Source organism: Chionomys nivalis, chromosome 24, assembly GCF_950005125.1.
Source record: "Chionomys nivalis chromosome 24, mChiNiv1.1, whole genome shotgun sequence".
Classification (NCBI taxonomy): Eukaryota; Metazoa; Chordata; class Mammalia; order Rodentia; family Cricetidae; genus Chionomys; species Chionomys nivalis.
In genome coordinates, this window is record NC_080109.1 from 2,442,768 (window position 1) to 2,468,384 (window position 25,617).

The 25,617-nt window shown below is 42.0% G+C and overlaps 1 protein-coding gene across 6 annotated transcripts in view; it reads left to right on the forward strand.

Moving 5' to 3' along the window:
• Arfip1 (ADP ribosylation factor interacting protein 1) overlaps nucleotides 1-25,617 on the forward strand; it is a 58,815-nt gene that overhangs the window by 10,157 nt on the left and 23,041 nt on the right. For 5 of the 6 annotated variants that reach the window (XM_057757104.1, XM_057757105.1, XM_057757107.1 and 2 more), the window contains 5 exons: nucleotides 4,348-4,449; nucleotides 15,204-15,312; nucleotides 20,055-20,150; nucleotides 21,367-21,479; nucleotides 24,783-25,004. In XM_057757104.1, the coding sequence (XP_057613087.1) occupies nucleotides 4,357-4,449; nucleotides 15,204-15,312; nucleotides 20,055-20,150; nucleotides 21,367-21,479; nucleotides 24,783-25,004 (633 nt within the window). In that variant the 5' untranslated portion in view covers nucleotides 4,348-4,356. The remainder of the gene's footprint in view (nucleotides 1-4,347; nucleotides 4,450-15,203; nucleotides 15,313-20,054; nucleotides 20,151-21,366; nucleotides 21,480-24,782; nucleotides 25,005-25,617) is intronic. The other variant, XM_057757109.1, reaches the window with a different exon arrangement.

The window sequence follows — 25,617 nt, forward strand, 5'->3', positions numbered from 1 at the left end:
ATTGGAACAAAATATGGCCTGTCTTGAGATGTATAATTAGTGCACTCAGCACTGCGACCCTCCTGTCTGAAGCCAGAGCTAGAACAATTGGGCTGGGATATTTGCGCTTTCTCTCTTCGCTCTCTACCTGTTTTACTCACGTCTTCTTTTTATCTAGAATTGATTGAAATCGAGAATTTTATCCTACAGAACCAATAGGAAATAGAACTTGGGTACTTCCTATTGCATTTTCAGAGAACTTCATAAAAACATGGTACATTTAAGAAACATCTGGGGAAACTTTAGGCTTATTAAACCTTTACTTTTGCTTGCTCATTGGCAAATTGGGTTAAAATTAAATTCAATTAAATTGTTAAATGAAACTACTGTTAAACAGTGATGAATGCCTTATATAATTGGAAAGACTGTACATCTTTTCTATAAAGGTTGTATTTTTTCTAAGCACTTTTTAGAAATTAAGTTTTCCTGTGCATAAACTTGGCTAATAACTGCTTCTTTTGCCTTATTAAGGTCATCTTTTGGCTTTATATGAACTTTGTTAATTACACTTCTTGTCCCTATGACAATCAACCATAAGTGCACAGTTGTCAAATGGAAGGTCATTTGTTACATCACGGTCTGTCTTCAGGATTTATAAAATATAAATAAGCTAGGAAAATATCCCATGAACATTTTAACCCTTGGTGTTGGCAGCTATAGAAAGAGTCAGACTAGAGGTTAAGTGGTAATGAGGAGCCTTCCTCTGCACCCCTGGGTGAAGATGAAGAGTTAGGGGAGACTGTTGTCTGAGAAGCAGTTGGAGAAGGGAGCAGGGCACACTAGCTAAGTCGTTTCCTAGAGCCGTGGTGTTTCTGCTGTGCCTGGAACGCGTGCTGAAGAACTGCTCGGTCCGTGTAGACGTCAGTCCGTGCAGTCGTGGGGCGTCCCCTCTAAGGCAGCTGCAGTGACTGCCTTATAAGAAAGAGTGATCCGATGCTGACCTTGTCCTTCTGGTCTGAGGACTTCACACACCAGGCTGTCTACAGAACTCCCCAACCTTGCATTGTTGATATGTTTGGTTAGATAATTTTAAAACACCATTTAATTTCAGTCATTCTTGAAGAAGTAGTGTATTGTGAGGTTAAAGAATGCCAGGTTTGAGTCCCAGTTCATCAATTTCTATAAAACTGACCTCAGCAGATTTCCTAAAAGCAGGAACAATGGTCCTGAGGCCAGACGTTAGCTACACGGCTATACGTGTTGATATACACTAAGCAGAGAGAGTTCGGCCATCATAGAGTGGCTCTGACATCTGGTCAGTGCTCACTGTCCTTCCTCTCACAGGGCTTCATTTGCAGGAGGATGTGCATTGTCCACTTTAGTTTCTTAACCTTTGTAGACCTTGATGTCCTCACCTGTGAAGCTTCCACAGTGGCTGCTGCGTATTCCACTAAGAACCCTAAATTATGAAACTGGCTTCATAGCATTCTGATACCTGGAGAGCTGGTAAACCATTTCAGTTACCACAGAAACATTCATAAAGGTACTGGAAGACCTGCTTCCGCTCTTCTGCTGCTGAGTCTAAAACCAGCTTTAGCTCAGTTACTCGGAGAAAGAGCCTTCCTGAAGTTTTCTTTTTCCTGAAGGGTTAGAGCTTTGAGAGGGCACTACAGCAGGCCAGCCACACAAACAAATGAACAAATGAGACATCTATAGCCTTTGGATGAAGTCTGACTTGGCAAACCAGTTATGCCTCCATTGCTGTTTCAGAGATCTAAGATGGTAGTCGGCATTTCTTCCTCTGTGACTGGGTGCATTGCCATTATTTAGGTATTTCCGAGTTAGGATGCTCACTTAGAGACATTCCTCGGGATTCTCAGACTCTGGATGAAATGGGTATTTGTAAATGGCATTTAGACTGCTGCAACCATTTTCATAGTGGTGGAGGACTGTTCTTTTCTTTTTGTTTTGGTAAAACATTTTGCAAAATGTCAAACTTCTTTGCTTCTTTTTTTGACTTTTAAAAGTCACTCCCTTATAGGTGGGCACAGTGATCTGAGAGACACCGCATACCCTGCCAGATTGTTGCTGTGGGTGGATTATGGACTTCCAAGAAATACAATTCCTCTACTTTTAAGAAATGGTGAAACAGAAGCCAGGCATGATAGTCCATATCTTTAATCTCAGCACTCGGGAGGCAGTATTCAATGCCAGACTGTTTTACAGAGCAAATTCCAGGACAGCCATGACTACAAAGAGAAATCCTGTCTCAAAAGAAAAGAAAATGGTGAACTAGAAATTAGAGAGGCGGTCATATGTGCAGGTACTCGCAACAAGGTTTCTTGAACCATGAAAGTTTTTACTGCAGCATCATACTGAGTCCTGTACCTGTGCATGCGTGTGTGTACACGTGTCTATGTATGTGTGTTTGTGTGTGTGTGCGTCTTGTTCATGTGTGTATGCATGTGTGTATGCATGTGTGTATGCATGTGTCTACATATGTGTGTGAATGTGCGTGCATGTTCATGTATTTACATGTGTGTATGCGTGTGTCTACATATTGTGTTTGTGTGTGTACACGTATGTGTGCGTGCATGTGTCTACATGTGTGTGTTTGTGTACGTGTGCGTGCGTGTTTGTGTCTGCGTATGTGTGTTTGTGTGTGTATATGCACGTGTCTACATATGTGTGTTTGTGTGTGTGCGTGTGTCTACGTATGTGTGTGTATGTGTCCAGGTATGTGTGGAAGTCTCTCATCTTGCTCAGCTACTGGAAAGCAGGCTGAAGCAACTGAGTCCCCAGTGGGGAAAACTTTAAAAACGGATCCTTTGGAGAGGAAACAGAAAAGGAACCATTCTGTAAACTCTTCATTGATGGCTTACATTCTGAAACCACAGAAGAATGCTTAAGAGATTGCTAGGAGGGTGGGGAAAGTTCACAGACTCTGGTTATGAGGCGGCCTGTAAGGAAAGGACAAGATAGTTTGACTTTGTAACCCACTCCTCCTTGGCCCAGGTCGATGCTGCCCCGACTGCAAAGCCTCATTTGGTAGATGGAATAGCTGACTTCTCCATGCCATATCAAGAGAGGAGTCTGGAAAACCTGGACCCCTGTGACTGTGAGGAAGCTGTTTGATGGTGGGATTGAGGGAGATCCTGAGGAATACTACATTAGAGGTTACTAATATAGAATATGGAAAATTGATACTATTGAAATAATTTCTGATAGGAAGCCTGGAAGGAAGTGGAGTCTTGCCTTTGTTGCACCTTATGATCATTATCTGTGGATAAAATTGTTATTGTAAAAATACCAAACCATCAGTGGTCAAAATTCATAAGTAAGACAAGCGTTGTCTAGGGAAGTATAGACAGTCTCGAGTTCTACAAGTGGAGGTGGAGGTTTAGGGGGTCTTATGGTGGCTGTGGAAATTTAGGACCAAGACCAGGATGCAATTTGTGTGTGTGTTTGTGGGAGCGCAGAATGTGATGATATAAAAGTGATACAGATTTGGGGACGGCTGTAATGTGTGTGGAGGTATGCCTGAGGGTGCAAGTTTTGGAAGTAACCAGATTATGGAGAAGGAAGAGGAGGCTATGGTGGAGGAGGACCAAGGCTGTGGAGGTGGTTCCAGCAAACTATAGAGGAGGAGATTACAGTGATTCGGGAGATTATAACCTCTAGTCTTCTAACTGTGGTCCAAAGAAGAGTGGAAATCTTGGTGCTGAATAGCTGGGGAGGAACTGTGGTCATGGGGCGGTGGAGGGAGTGAAGGGGTGTGGAGAGAAGAGCCTGTGGTGGGAGGGGCCAACTGGAGAGGATGAGAGACCGGGGAGCAAAACAACTTAGGTTATAGAAATAACAGTGCTTGCTGGCCGGCGGTGGTGGTGGAGCACTCCTTTAATCCCAGCACTTGGGAGGGAGGATCAGGCAAATCTATGAATTTGAGGCCAGCCTGGTCTCCAGAGTGAGTTTCAGAAAAGCCAGGGCTACACAGAGAAACCCTGTCTCAAAAAAGCCAAAACCAAGCCAGGGGTTGGTGGCGCACACCAACACTCAAGAGGCTGAGACAGGTGGTTTAGGGCTAGCTTCATCTACAAGAACTAGTTCAGGACAGGGTCCAAAGCTACAGAAAAATGTAGTCCGAAAAAAATAAAAAACAAAACAAAACAAAAAAACAAACAAAACCCAAAGCCAGTGCTAAGGAAGCTCTTGTCTCAGTCATACCTTATAACAGAGAGTGAGACGAGTGATCAGCTTCATCTCAGTCATACCATATCATTATAGGTAATAAATGTATGTGAATACAGCCTTAAAAACGCACCTTTTATAGTTTGGTATTAGTATAACTTATTTTAATTTTTTTTTAAGGAATCTGACATGGCTCAAGAGTCTCCCAAAAATTCTGCAGCAGAAATTCCAGTGACTAGTAATGGAGAAGTGGATGACTCCCATGAACATGGCTACCACAGGGTAAGAACACTTTGCTTTCTGCTAACACAAAGAATCATGACAAGACTTTGCCAATCACCTGAGTTCGTTATAAGGAATACTGGGTTGTCTGTGACATTGATTTGCCAAGGTTAAGCTCCACGGCCATAAGCTTTGCTATTTAGCTTAGTAATAGGCAACATAAAAACAGAATTATTAACTAACTTTTATGTCATTAACCAGAATGACAGTGTATCTTACAGTTTTGGCACATAACTTTATATAGCTTTTTACTTTTAATAAGAAAAATGCTAGAGTAGTATTTTATCTTTTAAAATATTATTTTTATTTTATTTTATTTATTTATTTATTTATTTATTTATTTATTTATTTTGATTTTTCGAGACAGGGTTTCTCTGCTTTTAGTTCCTGTCCTGGAACTAGCTCTTGTAGACCAGGCTGGCCTCGAACTCACAGAGATCCGCCTGCCTCTGCCTCCTGAGTGCTGGGATTAAAGGCGTGCGCCACCACCGCCCGGCCTAAAATATTATTATAAATATTTATATATCCTTTTAAAATTTAGCATCATCTAATGCTTTTTTTTTGAAAAGTGCATAATTCTTAAGTAACTGTTCTTGATTTTGCCTTTGTTTTAGTTACTTTTTCACTTCTGTGATAAAATACCATAATCAAAAATGGCTTATGGAAGAGGGGCTATTTTGGCTATGATTCCAGAAAGAGAGTCCACCGTAGGTGGGAAGTCATGTCATAGAGGTGGGAGCAGGGAGCGTAAATTGAGAACAGGAAATGCAAGGAGGCTATGAACTCGCAAAGCCCACCCACAGTGGTGTACTTCCTCCAGCGAGGCTCTGCCCCCTCAACACCGTCATCAGCTAGGAACCAAGTGTTTAGATCCATGAGCCTGTGGGGGACATGTGTCATTCAAACCACCAAGTGGTCAACATCCCGAAAGTGGCATAACTGATTCCGAAAGAAACTGAGATTGAATGCATTTCTTTTATATATGTGTGTGCTAGGCTGGAACCTGGGACCTTGTGGATACTTAGCATGCCTCTGCCACTGAGCAACAGCTGAAGCCTAGTGCGTTTAATTTTGCTCTGCCTCCAGATTTGGAATTCAGTTTACTGCATTTTGAAGGAATATGAGATTGGAAATATCTGGATTCAAATTTCATCTGTGTTGTTTCTGACAGTATAACCCTGAGCATGTTTCTGTTTCTATAATAAAATACTGACTTTCTCTAGGATATTAATAGTCAGTGAGATAAGTAATGTGCCTTATACGGCCAGAAATGAAAGTGATGCTTATTATTTTGGCGATTAAACATTCTCTAATGACAGTTGATACAAGTGTACAACTCTAACTAAAAATATGGTTTCTGTGGTCTTGAAGAGGTGGTTGTGTTTTGTTAGGCTTGTTTGTTGTCTTAGACAGGGTGTCACCCAATACCTCTGGCTGGCTTGGAACTCGCTGTGTAGACCAAGCTGTCCTTGAGCTCACAGGGATATGCTTGCTTCTGCCTTCGGAGTGCTGGGACTAAATGTGCACAGCAGCACGCCCAGCTCTGTGTGTTTGTGTGCATGTGTGCCCGGGCATGTGTGTGTGCGCATGTGATTGAAAAACTAGTGGTTGGCGGGTTCTTAAATAACTTTATAGCTCAGATAGGCTCCAACCTTCCTTTTTCTAAGTGATTTGTAGAAAATTTTTCCTGGGTATAAGTTCCCTGTTTGGATATATGTGTTACAGACAGTCGCTTCCTTCTGCCTCAGGCTCTTATATTCCATAAATGGTATCTTTTATTTTTTTAAAGTGTTACATATTTTACAAGACGGTGGCTTTCATTGGATAATTTTACATGTAAATATAATGTATTTTGGTCATATCCACCCTAGTGGTACCTTAATGAACAAGGCTACTGAATATAGGCCAGGTCGGCCTCAAACTTGTAGTCATCCTGTTCAGTTTCAACAGGAGAACACCGCCCCCTCGCCAGAAGCTGGTAATTTTAGTAAGTATAACTCATCAGTCTTTCCTTTAGTGTCTCATTTAAGCAATCTAGTATCATGATCAAACTTCCTTTTCTAAGTTGTATTTTGTTTCTCGTGCTTAGGCGTGTGGTTTACCTTGATTAATGTTAACTTTGAATGAGAAGTGAAATAGAAGTCATGGTTTGTGTCTTGTAGCGTAAGTTCCAGTTGTTCTTAATAATAAAATTCCAGCATCAGATATTAGGGGTGAAAGCTGAAAGATCAGAGAAGCAGAGCAGCAGCCACTAGAGTTCTTACCTCTACAAAATCTTCAGCCCCAAAAGAGGCCAAGCTCCTGGCTCCTCCCGTCTTATATTCCTCCTTCCACCCAGCCATATCACTTCCTGTCTGTCTGTACAGACCTCCAGACATCTATGGTTAACTAGTGGCTAGCTCTGTTCTCTGATCTTGAGGCAAGCTCTATTTGTGAGAGTACAACAAGATATCGCCACAGTTTCCCTCCTCCTAAATTAATATTGTACAATTACTCTAGCACCATTTGCTAAAAGACTTTTTTCTTTCTGTGGAAAGGAAGCTGGTTGTGGAAGTTTACTCCTTTAATCTTGGTAGTTGGCGGGTGGAGCTAGGAAGATCGCTGCAGAAAGTCAGCCTGGGCTATAGAATCAGACTACGTGAAACAGAACACAAAGGGAGCTGCAAAACCAGATCTTTATCTAGCATAGACATTAACTCCTGATGACTATAAAATCTCTAGAAGGAAGCATAAAGTTTAGCTATGAGTTCTTAGTATGATATTGAAAGCAAAAATAAACAGAACTCTAGCAAACACAAAACAGACAGAATGAAAAGAAAACTTATAGAATGGGAAAAATACTTACAAAGCATCTAGTCAATGCAGTTAATGTCCAAAATATGTCAGTAGCAGACAGCCCAATTAAAAAATGAGCCAAGCACCCGAGTAAACGTTGCTTCTGTCTCTCTCCCCCACGTCTTTTTTGTGCCAAGGGTGAGACCCCTGATGTGTGCCAGAAAGTGCAGTTGTACTCCTGAGTTACAGATGCCAGCTTCTTCCAGAAAGAGTGCAGTAGACAAAGACAGGAAATGTGCTCAACACCACCGACTCACTACGAAACCAGAGATTAGAACCAGAGGGAATTGTCACTCACGCGTATTAGAGTAGTCTTTATCAGTGTTAGCGCCATTGCTTGGTGTTACTTTCTCTCTCTCTGTCTCTCTCTCTGTCTCTCTGTCTGTGTCTCTATCTTTCTCTGTCTCTCTCTGTCTCTCTCTCTCTCTCTGTCTCTCTGTCTGTGTGTGTGTGTGTATGTGTTTTAAAGATGGTACATAAATATAAAACAAATATTGAGGATATTGTGGAGAACCCTTAAACATAATTGGTAGATGTTTTAGTTGGTTTTCTATGGCGTGCTAAGGTTCCAAGACCAAGGCAGCGTACAGAAGAGTCTGCTGGGCTCCAGAGGGCAAGTCCACAGTCATCATGGGGTGGAGCGTGCAGCAGGCAGACATGGTGCTGGAGCAGCACCACACACTGCCATGCTCCCCACCATGATGGTAATGGTACCTCTGAAGCTGTAAGCGAGCCCCCTCAATTAAATGTTTTCCTTGTAAGAGTTGCCGTGGTCATGGTGTCTCTTCACAGCATTAGAAACCCTAAGACGATGGGTCTCTTACATATTTGATATCCTTTCATTAAACTTAACCTTAGTTGTGTGCCTTTCCTCAAGAGTGGAAACAATATTTCAAAAGCATCTTTTGACTGTTTCCAGTGTATTTATACGCAAAATCTATTAGGCATATGTTAACCTAAATATTAGTCATTTTCTCATTTAATTTTTCTTGTTAGTGAACAGGAAATTGTGTTTAACTTCAAATCTTTTCTTTTAATAAAGATAAAATTCTATAGAGAAAATAAATATCAAATGTATTGACTAGAGTTAGACTATATATGTTTATAAAATAGTAAAACAATCTCGCGTGTCTGGATTCCTAAAAAGAGATTTCAGAGATACATGCGTGCTTCTTCCTCCATGTCTGTTCTTTTAGAATCTCGTAATGCCTTTTACATAACAAAGGCTCACCTGAACGCCAAGTGGTAACTTACTGAGCTGCAGTGATTTGTTTGGCCAGCTGGTGTCACTGTGGCACAAGCAATGAAATTGTCAACTCTCCTATAGACAGGATCAGCGTGTTTGTGGTTTTTATCTGACTCCTTGGCCTGCTCTGAGAGTCCATTCTCCACATCCACATTTCCATGGAGATTTTTGTAGAAGTGCCCATGCTGGAGATCCCTGTACCAGCACTGTAGTCTTGGCTCATAGATAGGAGTGACAGTCACTGTGGAATCTGAGGCGCCTCCTCTGCTCCTCAGTAGACATGCTCACTTTTTCTTCTAAGTAAAATTGTCTCCACAGAAGTGGGGTTACTCTTTGGCCTTTGAACTGTGTATTATTTACAACGATGCTGTTTAAAATGACTAAACAGCAGCTGTGTGAAGTGGAATGAACCTGCTGATCTCAGCTTAGGGGGTGGAAGCCAGAGTCAGGGTCGCTCTCTGCTACACAGTAAGTCCAAGGCCAGCCTGGACAACAGTAAACAACGGAGGAGAAAGCAAAGATGAAATGTGGTACATGTCGTTGCCGTGTTTGTTAGTGACTGGACATTTGCACGTTGTCCCTTGAATTGAAGAGAAGCAAACGTAGTCGCATACAGTGAAGCTTCTCACCAACTCCGCGACAGTTGTCAGGCGAGGGAAACGGTGTCCAAAACAGAAGCACATGGTCTACACGTTTCATCTCTAAACCCTTTAGAAAGTTACGTACATACAGAATTTCCATTTAAATTTAGGGGTTACAGTGTAGGGTCTTCAGAACTTAAATTACAGAGTACTAGCTCGGTGGGAACTTCTTGGAGGTTGGCTCTCCCTGCTCTCCTCTACAGCAGGCGGAGGACCCTGCATGCCCAGATGGAGTTGCTAGCATCACATAGCCACTCCGGAAGCCTGTGTGAGTGGATTGCAGTGAGGGGCAAGAACCCTTACTCAAAAAATACTAGCTGTGTAATGGAGGTGTCAGTAAAAAATACTAGCTGTGTAATGGAGGTGCCAGTAAGTGTTTATGAATGAATGCATACTTTTATTGGAGCTGGCCTAGAAGTTAGGCTTCTAGACCTGACTGTGGCGGGAAGCGTGTGCTTCCCATGGACTGCATCGTGTACGCTGGTTGTGCTGCGTGGGCTGTGTTTACCTGTGTGGATATGAAGTTTTTGTTGTTGTTTTTTTAGTAACATGTTGAAAAATGATAGACTTGGTCAAATAAGGCATGCTGATATGTGGTTGGAGGAAATATTGCCCGAGAAATTACTTATCAAACTGAGAGTGGAAAGATAAGCCAGACAAATGGAGAAGGGGGAGGAGTATTCCACCAGCCGAGAGTCAGAAGGGGTATGAGGACCGCAGGATTGGTAGTTCACACGGCATAAAAGGTAGAGGACGCCACAACAAAGTAAAAACCGGTTACTTCAACCAGACTCCCATTTTAGAAATGTGTCTGAACTGAATGTGGTGGTGCTGAAATACATACGAACCTTGTTAAAGTTTTTTAAAGTGTCATATTTGCTCATGAAAACATTTTAAGTGTATTGAGTACTTCACTATTGAACTATAGTTTCTGTAGAGTTGGAGCTCAAGCCATTTTAAGGCTTGAATTGAGTGCCAGCAACACGAAAGTGTGAAGTGGGGATTTAGTGCTGGTTGTGAATGAACTCATTTCTGAGAGAGACTTTGTAAGACACAGGGATAAATGCAGTAGCATACGAGGACCTTGCATTCGACAAACCTGGCAAGTTATGTGAAGATGATACTTTAGAAGATTCTGTGCACTCTGGACTATATTGTATTACTTTAGGAAGTTTAACACCCCCCACAGACAGGTTAACACACGCAGACTTTTGAGTATTATCTCACAAGTTATCTGTTCCTCTCTTCCATCCTGAATTGTTCTGTACCAACAAGCTGCTAGTTCCTTTTCAGGATTTTACACCACTCCGGTTCCACTGTTGTGCTTTTTTCTGTAATGGCAAGAGCTTAGCTTCTGGAAGGATTGCTGCTTTTTGAGCCAAGGCACCTTGGCCACCATGAAGTACTAACATTGTCAGGCTGGAGGTCATCAGTAGTAAGGTAGATGGTGTTTCCGTCACTTGGAAGTGTATTTAATCAGAGACAGCTCTCATGTCTGCTTAGTCTTTACGACGTCACCTCATACCCACATTCTACTGTACTATCTCTCCGTAAGGATTTACACAGTGTTCTTCTTATAAGAAAATGATTCATGTGGCTAATCTTTCAGGTCAGGTCAGCTGTCCCAGTGTGCCCGTCTATAGTCTGTAGACCACTCCTATTAGTTACTTCATTTAGGAGGAAAGCGTTTGTTTTGGCTCACAGTTTGGGGGTACTGTCTGTCCTCACAGAGAAGTCATGCAGCAGAGTCTTGAGGCAGCTGCCTGCATTGCACTTACGGCCAGGAAGCCGGAAGCAATGGACGCTGGTGGTCAGCTCATTGCCCCTTTTTGTTCAGTGGAGACCCTAGGCACAGAATGATGTCACCAGCCTTACCTGTGAGTCTTCACACTTCAGTGAACAAATCTAGGAACCCCTGGAAGACATGCCCAGAGGTTTATTTCTATGGTAACTCTAAATCCTATCAAGGTGATAGTTCAGATTAAGCACCAGTGACATTTGAGTATGTTCAGATTTTTTTAAGTCCTCATATTTTTCCTAAGGCGAGCTTATCTTCACTGAAAGATATGTGCCTAAAAAGTTGTTATGATCCATGCAAGGTGACAGCCATGGAAAAAGGGAAACTGTGGAAATGGAGTGGATAAAGCAAGTGGCTCGTGTCAAATTAAATAGGGATGTCGAAACAAATTATAATAAATAAAAAAGTGAGTTCTGAGTCCTTAAATTTTAGTCCTATATTGTGTGGGTAAGGGGAAATATAAAGAAAGGATTCCTAGAACATGTAGAGGGTCTCGCAGATGCAGGAGCCTGGTTTCTGTCCCCAGTGCTGGGAGAGGAGGATGGGGAGAGGGAGGGGAGGCACTTACATTCTTTTGTTTGTCACTGCCTGACCCCACATGTGCCTCAGAAGTGATTTTAACTGCAAATCTGGGGTGTAGGGAACCAGACGGAAGACCCACACTTTTCTCTTGCTACACAAGGTGTTTGTTGCTTTCTCTTTGGAAGAGGGCGTCAGTTTGTGTACATCAAACCGTTGTATTTGATATGCAGCAGGTACACAAGGGGCAGGAGCTTGAGTCCCTTACACTTGTGTAGAGTGGTACTCTTAGCAATATGTAGGCTTCTGGCTTGTGAGGATCTTCAGAAGTCCTGAGTGACTGCAAGACCACTTCATCTTTCCTGTTCTGTTTGTTTCCACATCTGCTTACGGCAGCATCCCTGTCACTCTGAATTAAGTCACTTTTACTGAAATTCATGATCTGCCTTCTGGCCTCGTCTTTTGTTTGCTCTCATTCATGCCTTGTTTTTAGTATGAATCAAACTCTGCCTTTAAGGACCAACTGGCCTATGTTTTCGTATTTATGGGCAGTTTCTGCTACATATAGTACCATCTTATGTTTTAAATTTGTACTCTCATTTATTATCTTATCTCTGAGATGTGTTCCTGCCACCCAGCTCCTGGACTCAAGTGTGCCCTGTTTCTGACTCCCAGGTAGCTGGGTTTCACAAGCATGTGCACCGCACCCATCTTGAGGGTCACATTTTTTAGGACTTCAAGCTCAGACTTAGAAGCTCTTTGTAGGTGTCTTAGGTAGAGTCGGTGAATATTAGAAGTTAATTGTATGTTAGTTTTAAAGTATAGGCATGCCCTAATATAATTAAGGTGGCATTGTTAAGTGTATTACTTAACGATAGGTCAAGGATGAGTGCTTATAATTCCATGTTTGTGGAGATGATAAGGAGATACACTAATGACTTTGGTGTCTTCTCCTGTCTTTGTCATTCCTAAAGTAATAATCACTCCTCCTAAATCATATGAAAATTTATATAATCTTCTATTGATCCCACTTCAAACACTCAACAGAGTTCTGTTTATAAATTAATACGAGAGGGTATTGTCCTACGTGCTCTTTGTGTGTTGTCTGTGAGGTAAGCATTATTAACCCTCAGTTATCTCCATTTTATAATAAAGAAACTCAACAAGTTAGAGAAGCTGCCTGGGATCATGTGGTCATTAAGTGACTGAGCCAGGTTCCCAGCTCAGGATTGTCTGAGTGGACCTCAGAGCAAATGTTGCAGCCATTGCAGCCAATTGATTATTGCTCTTGTTTTTTAAAGTAATGAATCCACTTGGAATCAGAACTGATTCTACTGACAACCAAAGTGCTAAACACTTTTGTTTTCCTTCTGAGGTCCCACCTGTGTTCTCAGTCTGGAGAGATCACCTCGGCCCTCCTCACTATAGTAGTCCTCACACAGAAGTTGATGTCTTTGTTTTAGTCACTATTAGTAACAAATCACTTGAGACACACCTTGTTGTAATGCCAATGAAGACACTAGTGTGCTGAAATGCGTAGGCTGAGGACTGTGGGATTAAGAAGCTGTTCCCAGGCATGCTCCATCCACTTAATGTGCTGAGATAAATCACTCAGTAACTGGTCTAGCTAGAAAGTTACGAGATTTAAGCTTGAATAAGTAGAACAGGGTTTTTCAAAACTAAGCAGAGATGCCTAAAAGTAAAGCAGATACTCACTACAGTAAGGGAAGGGTTTAGGTTTATACACAGCTGCGGATGCCATAAAACCAGTAGGAGTCAAGGCATACTTAGTCTTCTGTTCTTGGGGAAAATCTTAAAAATGAATTTTAGCCAGGTAGTAGTGGCATACACCATTAATCTCAACACTCAGGAGGCAGAGGCCAGCCTGGTCTACAAAGCAAGTTCCAGGACAGTCAGGGCTGTTACACAGAGAAGTCCTGTCTCAAAACAACAACAAAAAGAATTTTAATATTTCAGTTATTAAAATGGCTTAGCAGAGTATAAAAGGATAATCATAAGCAGTATTAAAACAGGGATATCCTGAGGTGGGAATAGCTTCAATTCTTGTGTGTTCAGTTACAAGCCATGTATGCTAAGCCAGATGTAGTGACACGGGTATCGTCCCAGCACTCCAGAGGTGAAGTAGAAGGGTTGCAGGTTCAAGACCAGCATGAGGTAGAATAGCAAGGTCCTGTCTCTATAATAAAAGTAAATTTTAGATCTTGTATTTCTTTAAATGCTTAGGGTTACACTAAGGACGCTAGTGGCACAGCCATTTATCAGTTTTATCCGGAGTAATCTCAAAGCAGAGAAAGGCACGGGTTCATGGTTAGTCTCCAGAGAAGACCTTCCTTAGAAGTCCACCCTCGGGAAATGTTTTCATTCTCAAAATAGATTTGGAGCAAATGCTTTTCCCCAGAAGTGTAAGGATGGTAAACTTAGTCTTATTTATTACATTTTTTCCACCTTGTGTTTGTTGCCAGGTTCCACACTGATAACAATGGAAAGACTGGAGAAAATGAACTGAGGGTTGCCAGTGCCTTGAGCAAGAAAAGCTTAGTGGGTACATTTAAGGGCTAGCGGAATCTCGGAGTTCAGAAAGCTCTTCAAGCGTTCAGAGTGCTGTCCTCAAACCCTGTTGCTGCCACAGGTGTCACTTAACCTGTGCTAAACGTTTTTATTCCAGCAGCAGCGTAGAGTTGCTGGGAATCAGCTGTGTTGACACTGACGTACCTTGCGCCTGTCTTATGGAAATCAGCTGTGTTGACACTGACTTACCTCACTCCTGTCTGTCTTGTGTTGTGCTCATGCCGGCTGTATATACCACACACAGTTATTCCACTTATTATGATACTGAACATGTAACAGAATTTCATCACACGTTTTACTTTAATTAAATCTTGAATTTCATCTTTTGGGGGAGGGGATTCTACTTCTCAAACTTTAGTTTATGATTGGTCTTGACCTTAGCTTCTAACTTCTTTTGGGGGGGGTGGTTGAAAATAGAGTTTCTCTGTGTAACAACCTTGGCTGTCCTGGAACTCTCTCTGTAGACCAGCCTGGCCTCAAACTCAAAGAGATCCGCCTGTCTCTGCCTCCCGAGGGCTGGGATTAAAGGTGTGTGCCACCACCACCCCCCAACTTCTAAGTCTTAAGCTGTCCTTACATGTGTCCCAAATTAATATTCTTAAAGTAGTTCTTTCACCACATCTATCTACTATTTCACCAATCACATCTACTATTTAACCCACTTTTAATTGGGATTAAACTTCCTATTTTGTCTGGCCTTTTCCTAATTCCTGCTCCCCCATCTCTGAGTGGAGACTTTAACTGCATTGGCCCTGGATGGTTCCTTGCTGCCCTCCCTGCTTTGACAGTAATGTGATAATGACCGCCCAGAGTTTCCTGCCTCCTCTACAAGGGTCTTTGTTAGACTGAGATGCATCCTGCCTCACTCTCATTCCCATCTCTCCAAACTTCCGTGTCCTGATACCTTAACCTGATCAGTGTAAAGGTATGTTGTGTTTGGCATACATTGTACCACCTAATAGCAAATCTTGCTGTTTTTGATCAACACAGAATGCCATCAATTTAAGGATAATCTGTAGAAAGAGAAAAATATCATAAATTATAGTTAAAGACACAATTCTGAAATACTATGTGATATGAGCTCTTTTACCAAGCTCTTTTTCTCTTTTATTCAAATGTTACTAAGGATTTGAAGCGTTCATTACCATCTGGACTTGGACTCTCAGAAACTCAGATTACATCTCATGGCTTTGACAGCACCAAAGAGGGGATTAATGAAGCAGGCGCGTCCCAAGGTAAGAGCCACATATTGTAGAGATGGCTGAAGTGGAGGAGGGGAGGCTCAGAAAGTGCCAGTTCTGTTAAAGAAGACAAGAGTTGAGTTCTTTAATTCTGTGATGAAGAATTGGGCGGTGGGTGGCGCACGCCTTTATTCCCAGCACTCAGGAGGCAGAGGCAGGCGGATCTCTGTGCATTCTGAATCTAGCCTGGTCTATAAAGTGAATTTCAGGACAGTCAGGGCTGTTACACAAAGAAACCCTGTCTCAAAAAAATAAACAAAAAATTCTGTGATGAAAAGTGATCATAAACACAATCATTTTTCTCTTCAATTTAAATAACTTAAGAATCATTTCCCCTGTCTTTATATGAGTATGCCAGCATGTGTAATTTTACTGCCTACCATTCCAGAATGCAGCCTGTGGCTCACACACTTGACACAGCCTACAGCTCACGCACACTCCCCCTTCAGCCCCTTCAGCCCCTACAGCTTACTGCTTAAGGAATACTTTTAATAATAATTTTAAAATATTGTTAAATCAAGCTGTAAAATTATTTCAAGAGATTAACTTAGATACTTTTAGCTTGTAACCACAGAGATTGTAACTATTGATTTATATAAATACAGATTATAGCTTTCAAAAGAAATAGGAAATTGTGAGATCACCTTGACGTTCAGTCTCAGCCAGCACTCACACCATGGCTTACTACAGGGACAGCAGCCAGTGCTCAGTAAGGCAGCAGCTTCAAGGGTCTCCTAATGCCGATGCCCAGGAGCTGTTAACTCTTTCATTGTGAGTTGTGGCAACAGACTCCAAGTGTGGCTGCTAGGGGAAGCTCATTGAGCACTTAGTATACTGGGCTTTTGTTAGGACTCCACACACAGGCTTCCTGTGAGCACCTTCAGTATTCTAGACTTAACAGAAGTCTGTAGACACTCAACCTTAACCACACTGTTTGTGTGAACAGTTTCGGCGGGGCCATCTGGAAAGAGCTTTTTAAAGTCATTTTCTCAACATCTGGACAAAGGCCAGGCTTGTAAACAGTCTTTTTAAGGACAGACAGTTAGACCTGCCCTGACTCTTTCCTGCACACAGTCTGAGAAGTATGTGTGTGTTCACATGAATATGCAGATATGTCTCTAATGCAAAGGGAAAATCTTTTGTTCTTGACTTGCCTGTAACCTTTTCATTGGTTTTTAGTGTAATACTTCCATTAATTCTTTGGCATTTCATACATGCATACAATACGTTTTGATCATCTTCTCCCCTTACTCCTATCCTCACTTGTCCCAACTTCCCCTCCTTTATAAAAACAGAAGCAAATGTGCTAGTCTTTCTTTTTCTTTCCCCTAGTTTTTGGTTTTTCAAGACCAGACGGGATTTCTCTATGTAACCCTGGCTGTCCTGTCGTTCTGTTGACCAGGCTTGCCTCAAGCTCACAGAGATCCTCCTGCCTCTGCCTCCTGAGCTATGTCAGTATTTTAACAGTGTATATCTGTAAAACTCTTGAAAGCAAAAATCAAGACATGTTTATTAAAAAGTAGTTTGGGGCTAATGAAAATGCCTCCGCAGGTAAAGACACTTGCCACCAAGCCTGACACCCTAAGTACCTGTTTTTGAGACCCACATCATAGAACAAGAGAACTAACACCTGCAAACTGTCATCTGAAAGGGTTGACTAAATGCCTAAAATTATGATTGCTTATTGACTTACTTTACATAATTTGACACCAATTTTTGATCAATGGATACTTATTTTTGTGGTACTGGGAGTTGATCTCAGGACCCTGTACATATGAGTCACATGCTCTACCATTAGGCTACATCCCAGCCCCAATTTCAAATGTTAATGTCAACATGGCGTTCTGGCTACATGGGTCTGATCTGTCGAGGAGAGACACTTTGGGGTGTGTCATGGGTTAGCAATAGCAGCAGGTGGATCAGCTCCAGTGAACTGAACGGTCGCTTTGCAGAAGCCTTTCTTTTAGCAAGTCAGTTTCTATGCACTAAGCCACCACTAAACAGTTCTCAGCCACATGAGACCTCCTAGTTTGCCAGGTTTGCCTAGAGACCAAGCCGGGCAAAGGCTCTGAGAGTCCTTCAGGAAGAGCGACTCAGATAACAGCCCCTGACTGTTTACAGACGGCTACTGCAGCCCTCACTCCAGACTCTGTCTCTGCCAGATACCATGGCTCTGTTCAGTCTCATCACAAACCAATGAGTTGTGTAGATAGTTTCATTATTTTTAATGAAATTATTTGTGTGACATTTGATTTAATCTTTTCCCCTGTAAGTAACAGGGTTGTAGAGTAATTGGACTGAAATGGCCATTGTAATCTGCAATACACGAACATTAAAAAGCCAGTCAGTTTCATTTGCTTGTAAATACTCTCTAATACTCAAATTGGAATGAAAGTATGTTTTGTGCTGGTGGGAGTAGTTCCTCTCTTTGAACTGAGTTTATAAAGCTTGTTTTAACCTACAATGCATTATTGATCAGATCAGTGTGTTCATGAGAGAATTCTGTGTACTTAACTGTGTACTTACTGGAGACACCGTTGTCTTAAGGGCACTGTCTTAAGACGTGTGTAGGAATGAGCACTGGAATGAATGACATGAGTCTTAGGGGAAGCTTAGAGGTATTAGGTCATTGTTAGCTCTCTGGACGCAAGGCTGACTAGTTATTACATAATTAATAATATACTTTTCTACTTGTTCCTAAAGTTTAAAAATTATACCTGGTCAACAACAAAAATGTGGCAGGATCAGTAACAACACAGTCAAAAGTAAACCCTAGCTCCTAACAAGGACGGATGCTTGGTCCCCGAGTTGTTTTTATAATTGCATCTGCCAGGATTTCTGTTGAGAGGAACTTGGCTAATTCCACCAAACTTAGTCAGTTAGCAAGATCTTTAGGTTTTGTTGTAGAGTATCATTTTAAGGGGTATTGCTTTTGTTTATGCTCTGGAACATTTGTTTAATGATGCAAAGATGTGTTTGATTAAGAAAATTTCGCCTGTGGTTGGGAGGCTGAGTCAGCAGTTAGCTGACTGGAAGTTGTAGGGAGGAGCCTGGGGGAGAAGGGTTTATTATGAGGGGTGAGAAAAAAACAGGAGGATTTCTCGGGAAATGGAAGAAGGAGGGCTAGGTGAGCTGCTTGCTACTCAGCCTCTCTGGGGAACAGGATTCCACCTCCGCCTTTGAATCCTGAGCTCTTCAGAGGGACAGAGATCTAGATAAGTAGCTTTGAAAGAGTCTATGTCCCAGGGAACAGACTTTCTTCAGGCTGCTTGCAGCTCCTGCAGTGCTGCTGGTTCTGCGGAGTTAAAATTGCTGACTAGGACAGCTGTAGCTTAAAAGACAGCAACTACTAAGAAAGAAAGCAACAAAGTTTTATGTTCTGTTTTTTCTTTTGGGAGAGAAGGTCTTACAGTCAGGTGTAGTTCAGGGTGGCCCAAAATGACAATCCTGCATCAGGCACCTCTCATGGGTCCTAGGAATAGAGGTGTGTACCTCCATGTCCAGCCTTATGATTTTGGGTTCTTAAGAGTATTTTGTGGGAATTAGTGAGCACCTTTGGTAGCTAAGTTTAGTTGGGAGGGCTAATTTAAGCCACAAATCTAAAGGCTTGCAGTTCTGAAAGTCCGGAAAATGGTAGGCACCTCTGAAGGCAAGGCAGACAACTGAAGTCCCACCCCGTTTGCCATTTAGTGTGGAAGCTGTACCACTTGCTACACACGTTATACACACGTCCTGTGTTGTGACGTCATTTCTCTGAGCGATTAATGAGCTGTAATAATAGAACAGCAGACTCTGTTCCCCAGGTCGGCAGACACGGAGCTCTGGTCGTTGGTTCCTTGTGTTTGCTGCTTCCTTAGACAGTAGAGATGGTCTTTGTGTAACGTGGCTCTTAGGCTGGACAGCCTGTTGAAATGTCTTCCATGTGACAGAGTATTTAATTTGATAGTGGAGATCCTGTTGTGTGGATTGTGAACTTCCCCATACGAAGCTGTTTGACCTCCTGAACCTCATTCTTTGTAAACTTTATTGTGACTGTTCAGACTAATTGATGTCTATCAGCCAGTCTAGGTTTTTTGTTTGTTTATTTGCTTTTTTTAGCCTTGGAGCCTGTCCTGGAACTAGCTCTTGTAGACCAGGCTGGCCTTGAACTCACAGAGATCTACCTGCCTCTGCCTCCCGAGTGCTGGGATTAAAAGCGTGTGTCACCACCGCCCAGCTCAGCCAGTCTAGTTTTAAGTTTTGTAATTTAATAGCTTCAAAGAGACATATATCTCTACTTTAAACAGTAGTGGTAGTCTCTTTAGGTCTGACATATACTTGAATTCAATGTAAGCAAATTTTTATACTATTACAACTGAAGGCTGTCTTGTTTATGTGTGTATGGGATATGTACATTTCTTGCTAATTATATATAAAGTAGATATTGAGTCATTCCTGTCATAAATGAATTTGATATAAATTTTATCCAGAAAACCTGGGAAGATTGTAATTGAAATAATATTTTATTATAGGCTTTGAAATATTCTCGACTAGAGCTGGAGAGAAGCCTCAGTGAGAGCACTTGCTTTGCAAACATGAAGCATCTCTTTTCCCACAGGAGAGCAGGCATATTAATTATAATCTTAACCACAGTGTTCCACCGTGTTAAAGGGATTGTCAGTCGATCTCTGTGTCAGTAGATGTCTCACATGTGGAGGAGGAAGTGGACTTTACAGTTTAATGTCTGCCCTTTCCAGGTTCCTCAGCGCCACCTTTGCCGTCCGTTCTGTCTCCCAGCCGGGTTGCAGCTGGTCAGCTGGCTCAACAAGGAGGTGACCTAACTGTCTCTGCAGGTATTCCCTGATCAGACTGAAGGGCCTCTCCTGCTACAGCCAGCCTAACTCCGTTCGTAATTGCTTGCCCTGTGTTTCTAGGCGTGTGCTCTTCTGGCTGTTATGGCTGCCGCTGCCGCTTTCTCTAACGCTAACAGAAATCGTTTTTCTAGCTGCCGCCTGTCTTTTCAAAGCAATGAGTTTGCGTCTCAGACCTGAAATTTAATGATTTTTAAAGGTTGAAAAAATAAAATGTAATTTGTTTTAATTCATTCTCTCTTTTCTCCGGTTGGTATAGGTCCACTTACTTGATTCTAACCTCTCGGCTTTGCAGCTCTGCCCTCTGCCAGCAGGAAGGGAACTTTGACAGTCATATTGTTATTGAGAGTGGGTCACGTGGGAAGGTGGTGTATTCTTGCCAGCCTCAGCATACAGATAGTTTGTGATTGCAACAAAATACTGAAAATAGGCTGGATTATTAGTACTTGCCTGTAATCTCAGCATTGGGAAGGTTGAGGCTAAAGAGTTCAGGGCTAACCTGAGCCATATAACGGGACACTTTCAAAATCAAAACATGAAAACCACACATATTTTTTTGTATAGCATTAGCGTTTTATCTTTGCATTGCTCTGATTCTTAGGTCTATGGTAAAGCTATACTAAAAGCAATCTGGCTATTGGAAGAAACCCTGATTCTTGGGGTATGTGTGTGTGCCTGCACATATATGTGCATGTGTAGTCCAAAGGTCAGCCGTGGTTGTCTTATACCATCACCCTTCAGTGTCTTTCGCTAAGCCTGAAGCTCATCACATCAGCCAGGCCGGCTGAGCCCCTCCCCACCATCTGTGCTAGGGTTACTGACCTGCACCACCACACCCAGCCGTGGTGCCAGGGATCTGAGCGTGCGCCCGGCGCTGGTATAGAGGCCCTTTACAGTGTAAGCGTCCCACAGACCAGCCAGCCAATCACTGTTTTTGTTTTTTAAGGTAAGTTTGGAGCAGAATTTGTTTCCTAAATTTAGACAAACCACATGTTTGTTTAATGGACAGAAATAGTTGTAAGTGATTAGGAAATTATCCTAACATGGTTCTAGAGGCTCTGCTCCTTCATGCAGTGGGAACCTTTGTGGTTTTTTTATGATTATGTCGTTCAGGTGAATGGCATTAGGTTTCATTTTTTTTCTCTCATGCCCTGAGTTTATCTGGATTTTGCTTTTGTCTTTTGTTATGATCATGCAGGTGGCCAGAGAACACACACAAAAGGTGGAGCAGTTATTCTAGCAGATGAAATTAAAAATCCCGCAATGGAAAAATTAGAGCTTGTTAGAAAATGGAGTCTCAACACATACAAGGTTTGTAATTTTTAAATATTTCTACCCTAACTGTCTCCAAGGCTTTTCATTTATATGTTATTCCCATTATCATATTTATCATTCTTATACAAACATGAAAAATACCATCAAAAATGGACATGCAATTTGGAAATAAAATATTGGTTCCATTATTTGTCTTTATATATAATTTAAAATTTAGTATACAAAAGATTAAAAAAGACTTACTAAAACACTTAACTCTGACAAATAATACACATATGTAAAACAAACAAGCATGCATGTAATTCTAGCACTTAGGGCGCCAAAGCCCGAGGAGGATTGTTCTGCCTTCCAGGCCAGTCAGGGCTGCATCTGGAGACTGCCTCAACACACAGTCTCAGAATACCTTTAGCTGTAGAGCTCCTGTAGATGTGCTCACTCGTTGTCCGCTTCTGGTAATTCATTGACTTGTTAAGAGACAAAGTCTCATGTCATTGGCCAACCAGGGCTCCCCTTTCTAGGACCAAGGGATCCTTTGAGTTCAGCATCCTGAGCTACCTGGACTATAGGCTCAGGCCCCATAGTGTGGCCTCATCGTGATATTGTGTAGCACACTCGTTCTTCAAAGTGGGAAACTCTGTGGTCTTGTAATAATAATTCGTAACTGTACAGACAGCACCAGGTTATAAATTCAGCATAACTGTTCCCCTAATGAATTCAGTAAAACAAGCTGGTTTTTACATCTACAACACATTGATACATTACAAACCATTCAAGCCACAAATCCACTTAGTACTTTTGCTCAGACGCTACAAGTCATGGAATCCTTGAGATGAAAAGCCCGATAGCTCAGGCTGCAGCTTGAGCACAGTCTGTGATTGGCAGCTCAAAACTGTCTACATTTTTACACACAGCAGTTTTCTCGTACATGTCAGGACTAAAGCAGAGTGAAATTATTCTTTCAATTAATAGATTTAAAATACAACCTGAAAGCCTCTATAAAAATACCGCCTTTCTTGCCATATAGGGGGTTGAACTTGTGTGTGCTAGGCCAGCACCCTGTAACAAGTTGTCTTAATTTTGTTTGGATTTATTTAATTTTTGTGTGTGAGTGTTTTGCCTGCGTGTAAATATGTGCGCCGTGTGTGCCATGTGCCTGTCAGGAGAGGGCACCAGACCTGCTGGGACTGGAGGTGTGGATGCTGGGAACTGAACCTGGGTCCTCTGCAAGAGCAGCAAGTGTTCTTAACTACCGAACCTTCTCTCCAGCCCCCCGAGTTTTCTTAATAAGATAACAGTGCTTTGAAATCCACTACATGGATCTTTCCTAAAGCTGTTTAGTTCATGTCATCACATGGCTTGAGAAATACTGGCGGTACTCTGCCAAAAGGAATTCCTACATTCACCGTCCTCACAGAAGGCATTCCGTGTAAGTCCTCGCCCCTCTGGTCTCAGGGGTAGGGATATATGATTCCTGCCTTTATGTTCTTTCAGTACAACTACTGATTAAGTGGAAATCCTCATCCCTTCCTCTAGTTGATCCTACATATCTAATCAGTCATTGAATCCTATGGATTCTCCCTTTGTTTTCTTTTCTTCAGTTCCAGCTTTCAGTCCTGGTTCATATCTTTATTATGCTCTCACTGTGATTACAGTTACCAGCCAGTCCTCTTGTGGTGTGGTCATTGTTACTTTAAACCTAGTCAGCAGATCCCCGTTGTCTTCAGAACAGCATGACCCTCAGCCGGCTTACCTGCTCTATCAGTTACTGCTTTTGTCTACAGATCTCATCCATACCAAATTACCCAGGAATCCCCTGACGTAATCCTGCAGCTGCGTGAGGGCGATTCGCCAGCTGTTTGGGATTCCCGTCCTTTCGCGTGTGTGGCTTTCATACCTCACAGAAACTCTATTATAGACTAGGAAAAGAAACAAAAGCAGACTAATAAAAAGAAATAAATAAAACAGGATATTAACCTATTTTTAAAGATATTAACCTTTATTTATTAACCTAATATTCAACTATTTCTTCAGATGAAAGTAAGAAAATTAATGTGAGAAGGTGGATTCAAGATCTGAACTGGAAGTTCCTTCTGGCTTTTTATTACCTTTTAGGATCTTTTTAAAAAATTGTATTTGTATTTTTTAACTTAATCTCTTTTTAAATTATTTATTTATTTAATTATTTTATTTTTTTGAAACAGAGTTTCTGTGCATCTCTGGAACCTCTCCTAGAACTTGCTCTGTAGTCCAGACTGACCTGGAGCCCACAGAGATCCACCTGCCTCTGCCAAGTGCTGGGATTAAAGGCATGTGCCAGCACCTCTCAGTGATATTTTATATTTTTAATGATGAAGAATATATTGATACCTTACACGATTATTCTTTGAATGATGGAATACAATTTTTATTTTCTTAAAAAATTTTTACTAGAAAACTTACTCTTTTTTTTTTTTTTTGATTTATCAAGACAGGATTTCTGACGCCTTTAATCCCAGCACTCGGGAGGCAGAGGCAGGCGGATCTCTGTGAGTTCGAGACCAGCCTGGTCTACAAGAGCTAGTTCCAGGACAGGCTCCAAAACCATAGAGAAACCCTGTCTCGAAAAAACCAAAAAGGAAAAAAAAAAAAAAAAAAAAGACACGATTTCTGTCTAGCTTTGGGGCCTGTCCTGGAACTAGCTCTTGTAGACCAGGCTGGCTTCACAGAGATCCGCCTTCCTCTGCCTCCCCAGTCCTGAGATTAAAGGTGTACGCCACTGCCACCCAGCAGAAAGCTTACTTTCTTATTCTCTGAAATTAGGTACATTCTTAAAAAGTATTGTGTTTCCAAAATAGAATAGATTGTTTTATCTTATGCTGAACTTGGGGAATTTCTGCTCTCTTCCTTATCTTCTTCCTGTTTCTTTCCCCTCCCCATCTCTTTCCTTTCGTTCTCCCTTCCCAAACACACGCAAATTACTTACACGAGATAGAAAAGTAACCAGTAAGAGAGGGCCATCTTGGCAGTCTTGTTTTCCCTCCGTTTACAATTGTGCTGTTCTACAGAACTATCAGTATCCTTGTGGCTTTCAGTACTTAATCCAACAGCAGTAAACCTGAAAGTGATTGTGTGGACAATCACTTGGCTAGTTAGACTAGCTAGGAGTGTGTCAGAGCTTCCTTAGCTTAGTAGTAGTTTTAGGCAGGCCTGTGAATATCTTCCTAGGTCCTGGGAAGGGGAGCAGTGTTCCGCCTGCTAACGGCCACTCCCGGTACAGAGCTGGTCTGTGCAATGTGGTGTAGGACTTTGCATTACTCTCTCTTTTTCTCTCCCTAAACAAAGCACATCTTTTCATTTTAGTGTACCCGGCAAATCATATCTGAGAAACTAGGCCGTGGCTCGAGGACGGTCGACCTTGAACTGGAAGCTCAGATCGATATATTAAGAGATAATAAGAAGAAGTATGAGAACATTCTGAAGCTGGCTCAGACACTGGCGACACAGCTCTTCCAGATGGTGCACACCCAAAAGCAGCTTGGAGATGCGTTCGCTGACCTGAGTTTGAAGTCTCTAGAACTCCACGTAAGATTATTTAAAATAATTCTTAAGGATTGTGGGTGTAGGATGGCTAACATAAGTATCCTGAGAGGTAATTTTTCCATTTGTGATTTGCTAAACTCTTAGCAAAATTGGCATTGTTGTGTTTGTTTGGGCTGGACATTGAACCCAATGGCATGTGCTATACCCCTGAGCTATATCCCCAAACCCCAATGTAAATGGGATTTCGAGGCTTTCTTTTAAGATGTCATGCAGTCTTTAAGAAGGCCCAGATGGCGTCAGTATAATGATTGATTTGTACCTGGAATAGATGCCGGCTGGAGGTTCTTGGTGAGCGAGAAGGAAAAAGATTGACAACCTGCCCAAGCCCACAAAGAACCATAACTATGATGATTCTTTGATTGGGGTGGCTCATTCCCAGTTCAGGGGTTCAGTCCAGTATCATCCTGGTGGGACATGGTGGCATGTAGGCAGACACGGTGCTGGAGAAGTAGCTGAGAGTCAGTCCTACATCTTGCAGGCAACAGGGAGTGCACTGACTGTCACATTGAGTGAAGCTCAAACAAAAGAGACCTCAAAGCCCGCCCCCACAGTGACACACTTCCTCCCAAGGCCATACCTACTTCAACAAAGTAGC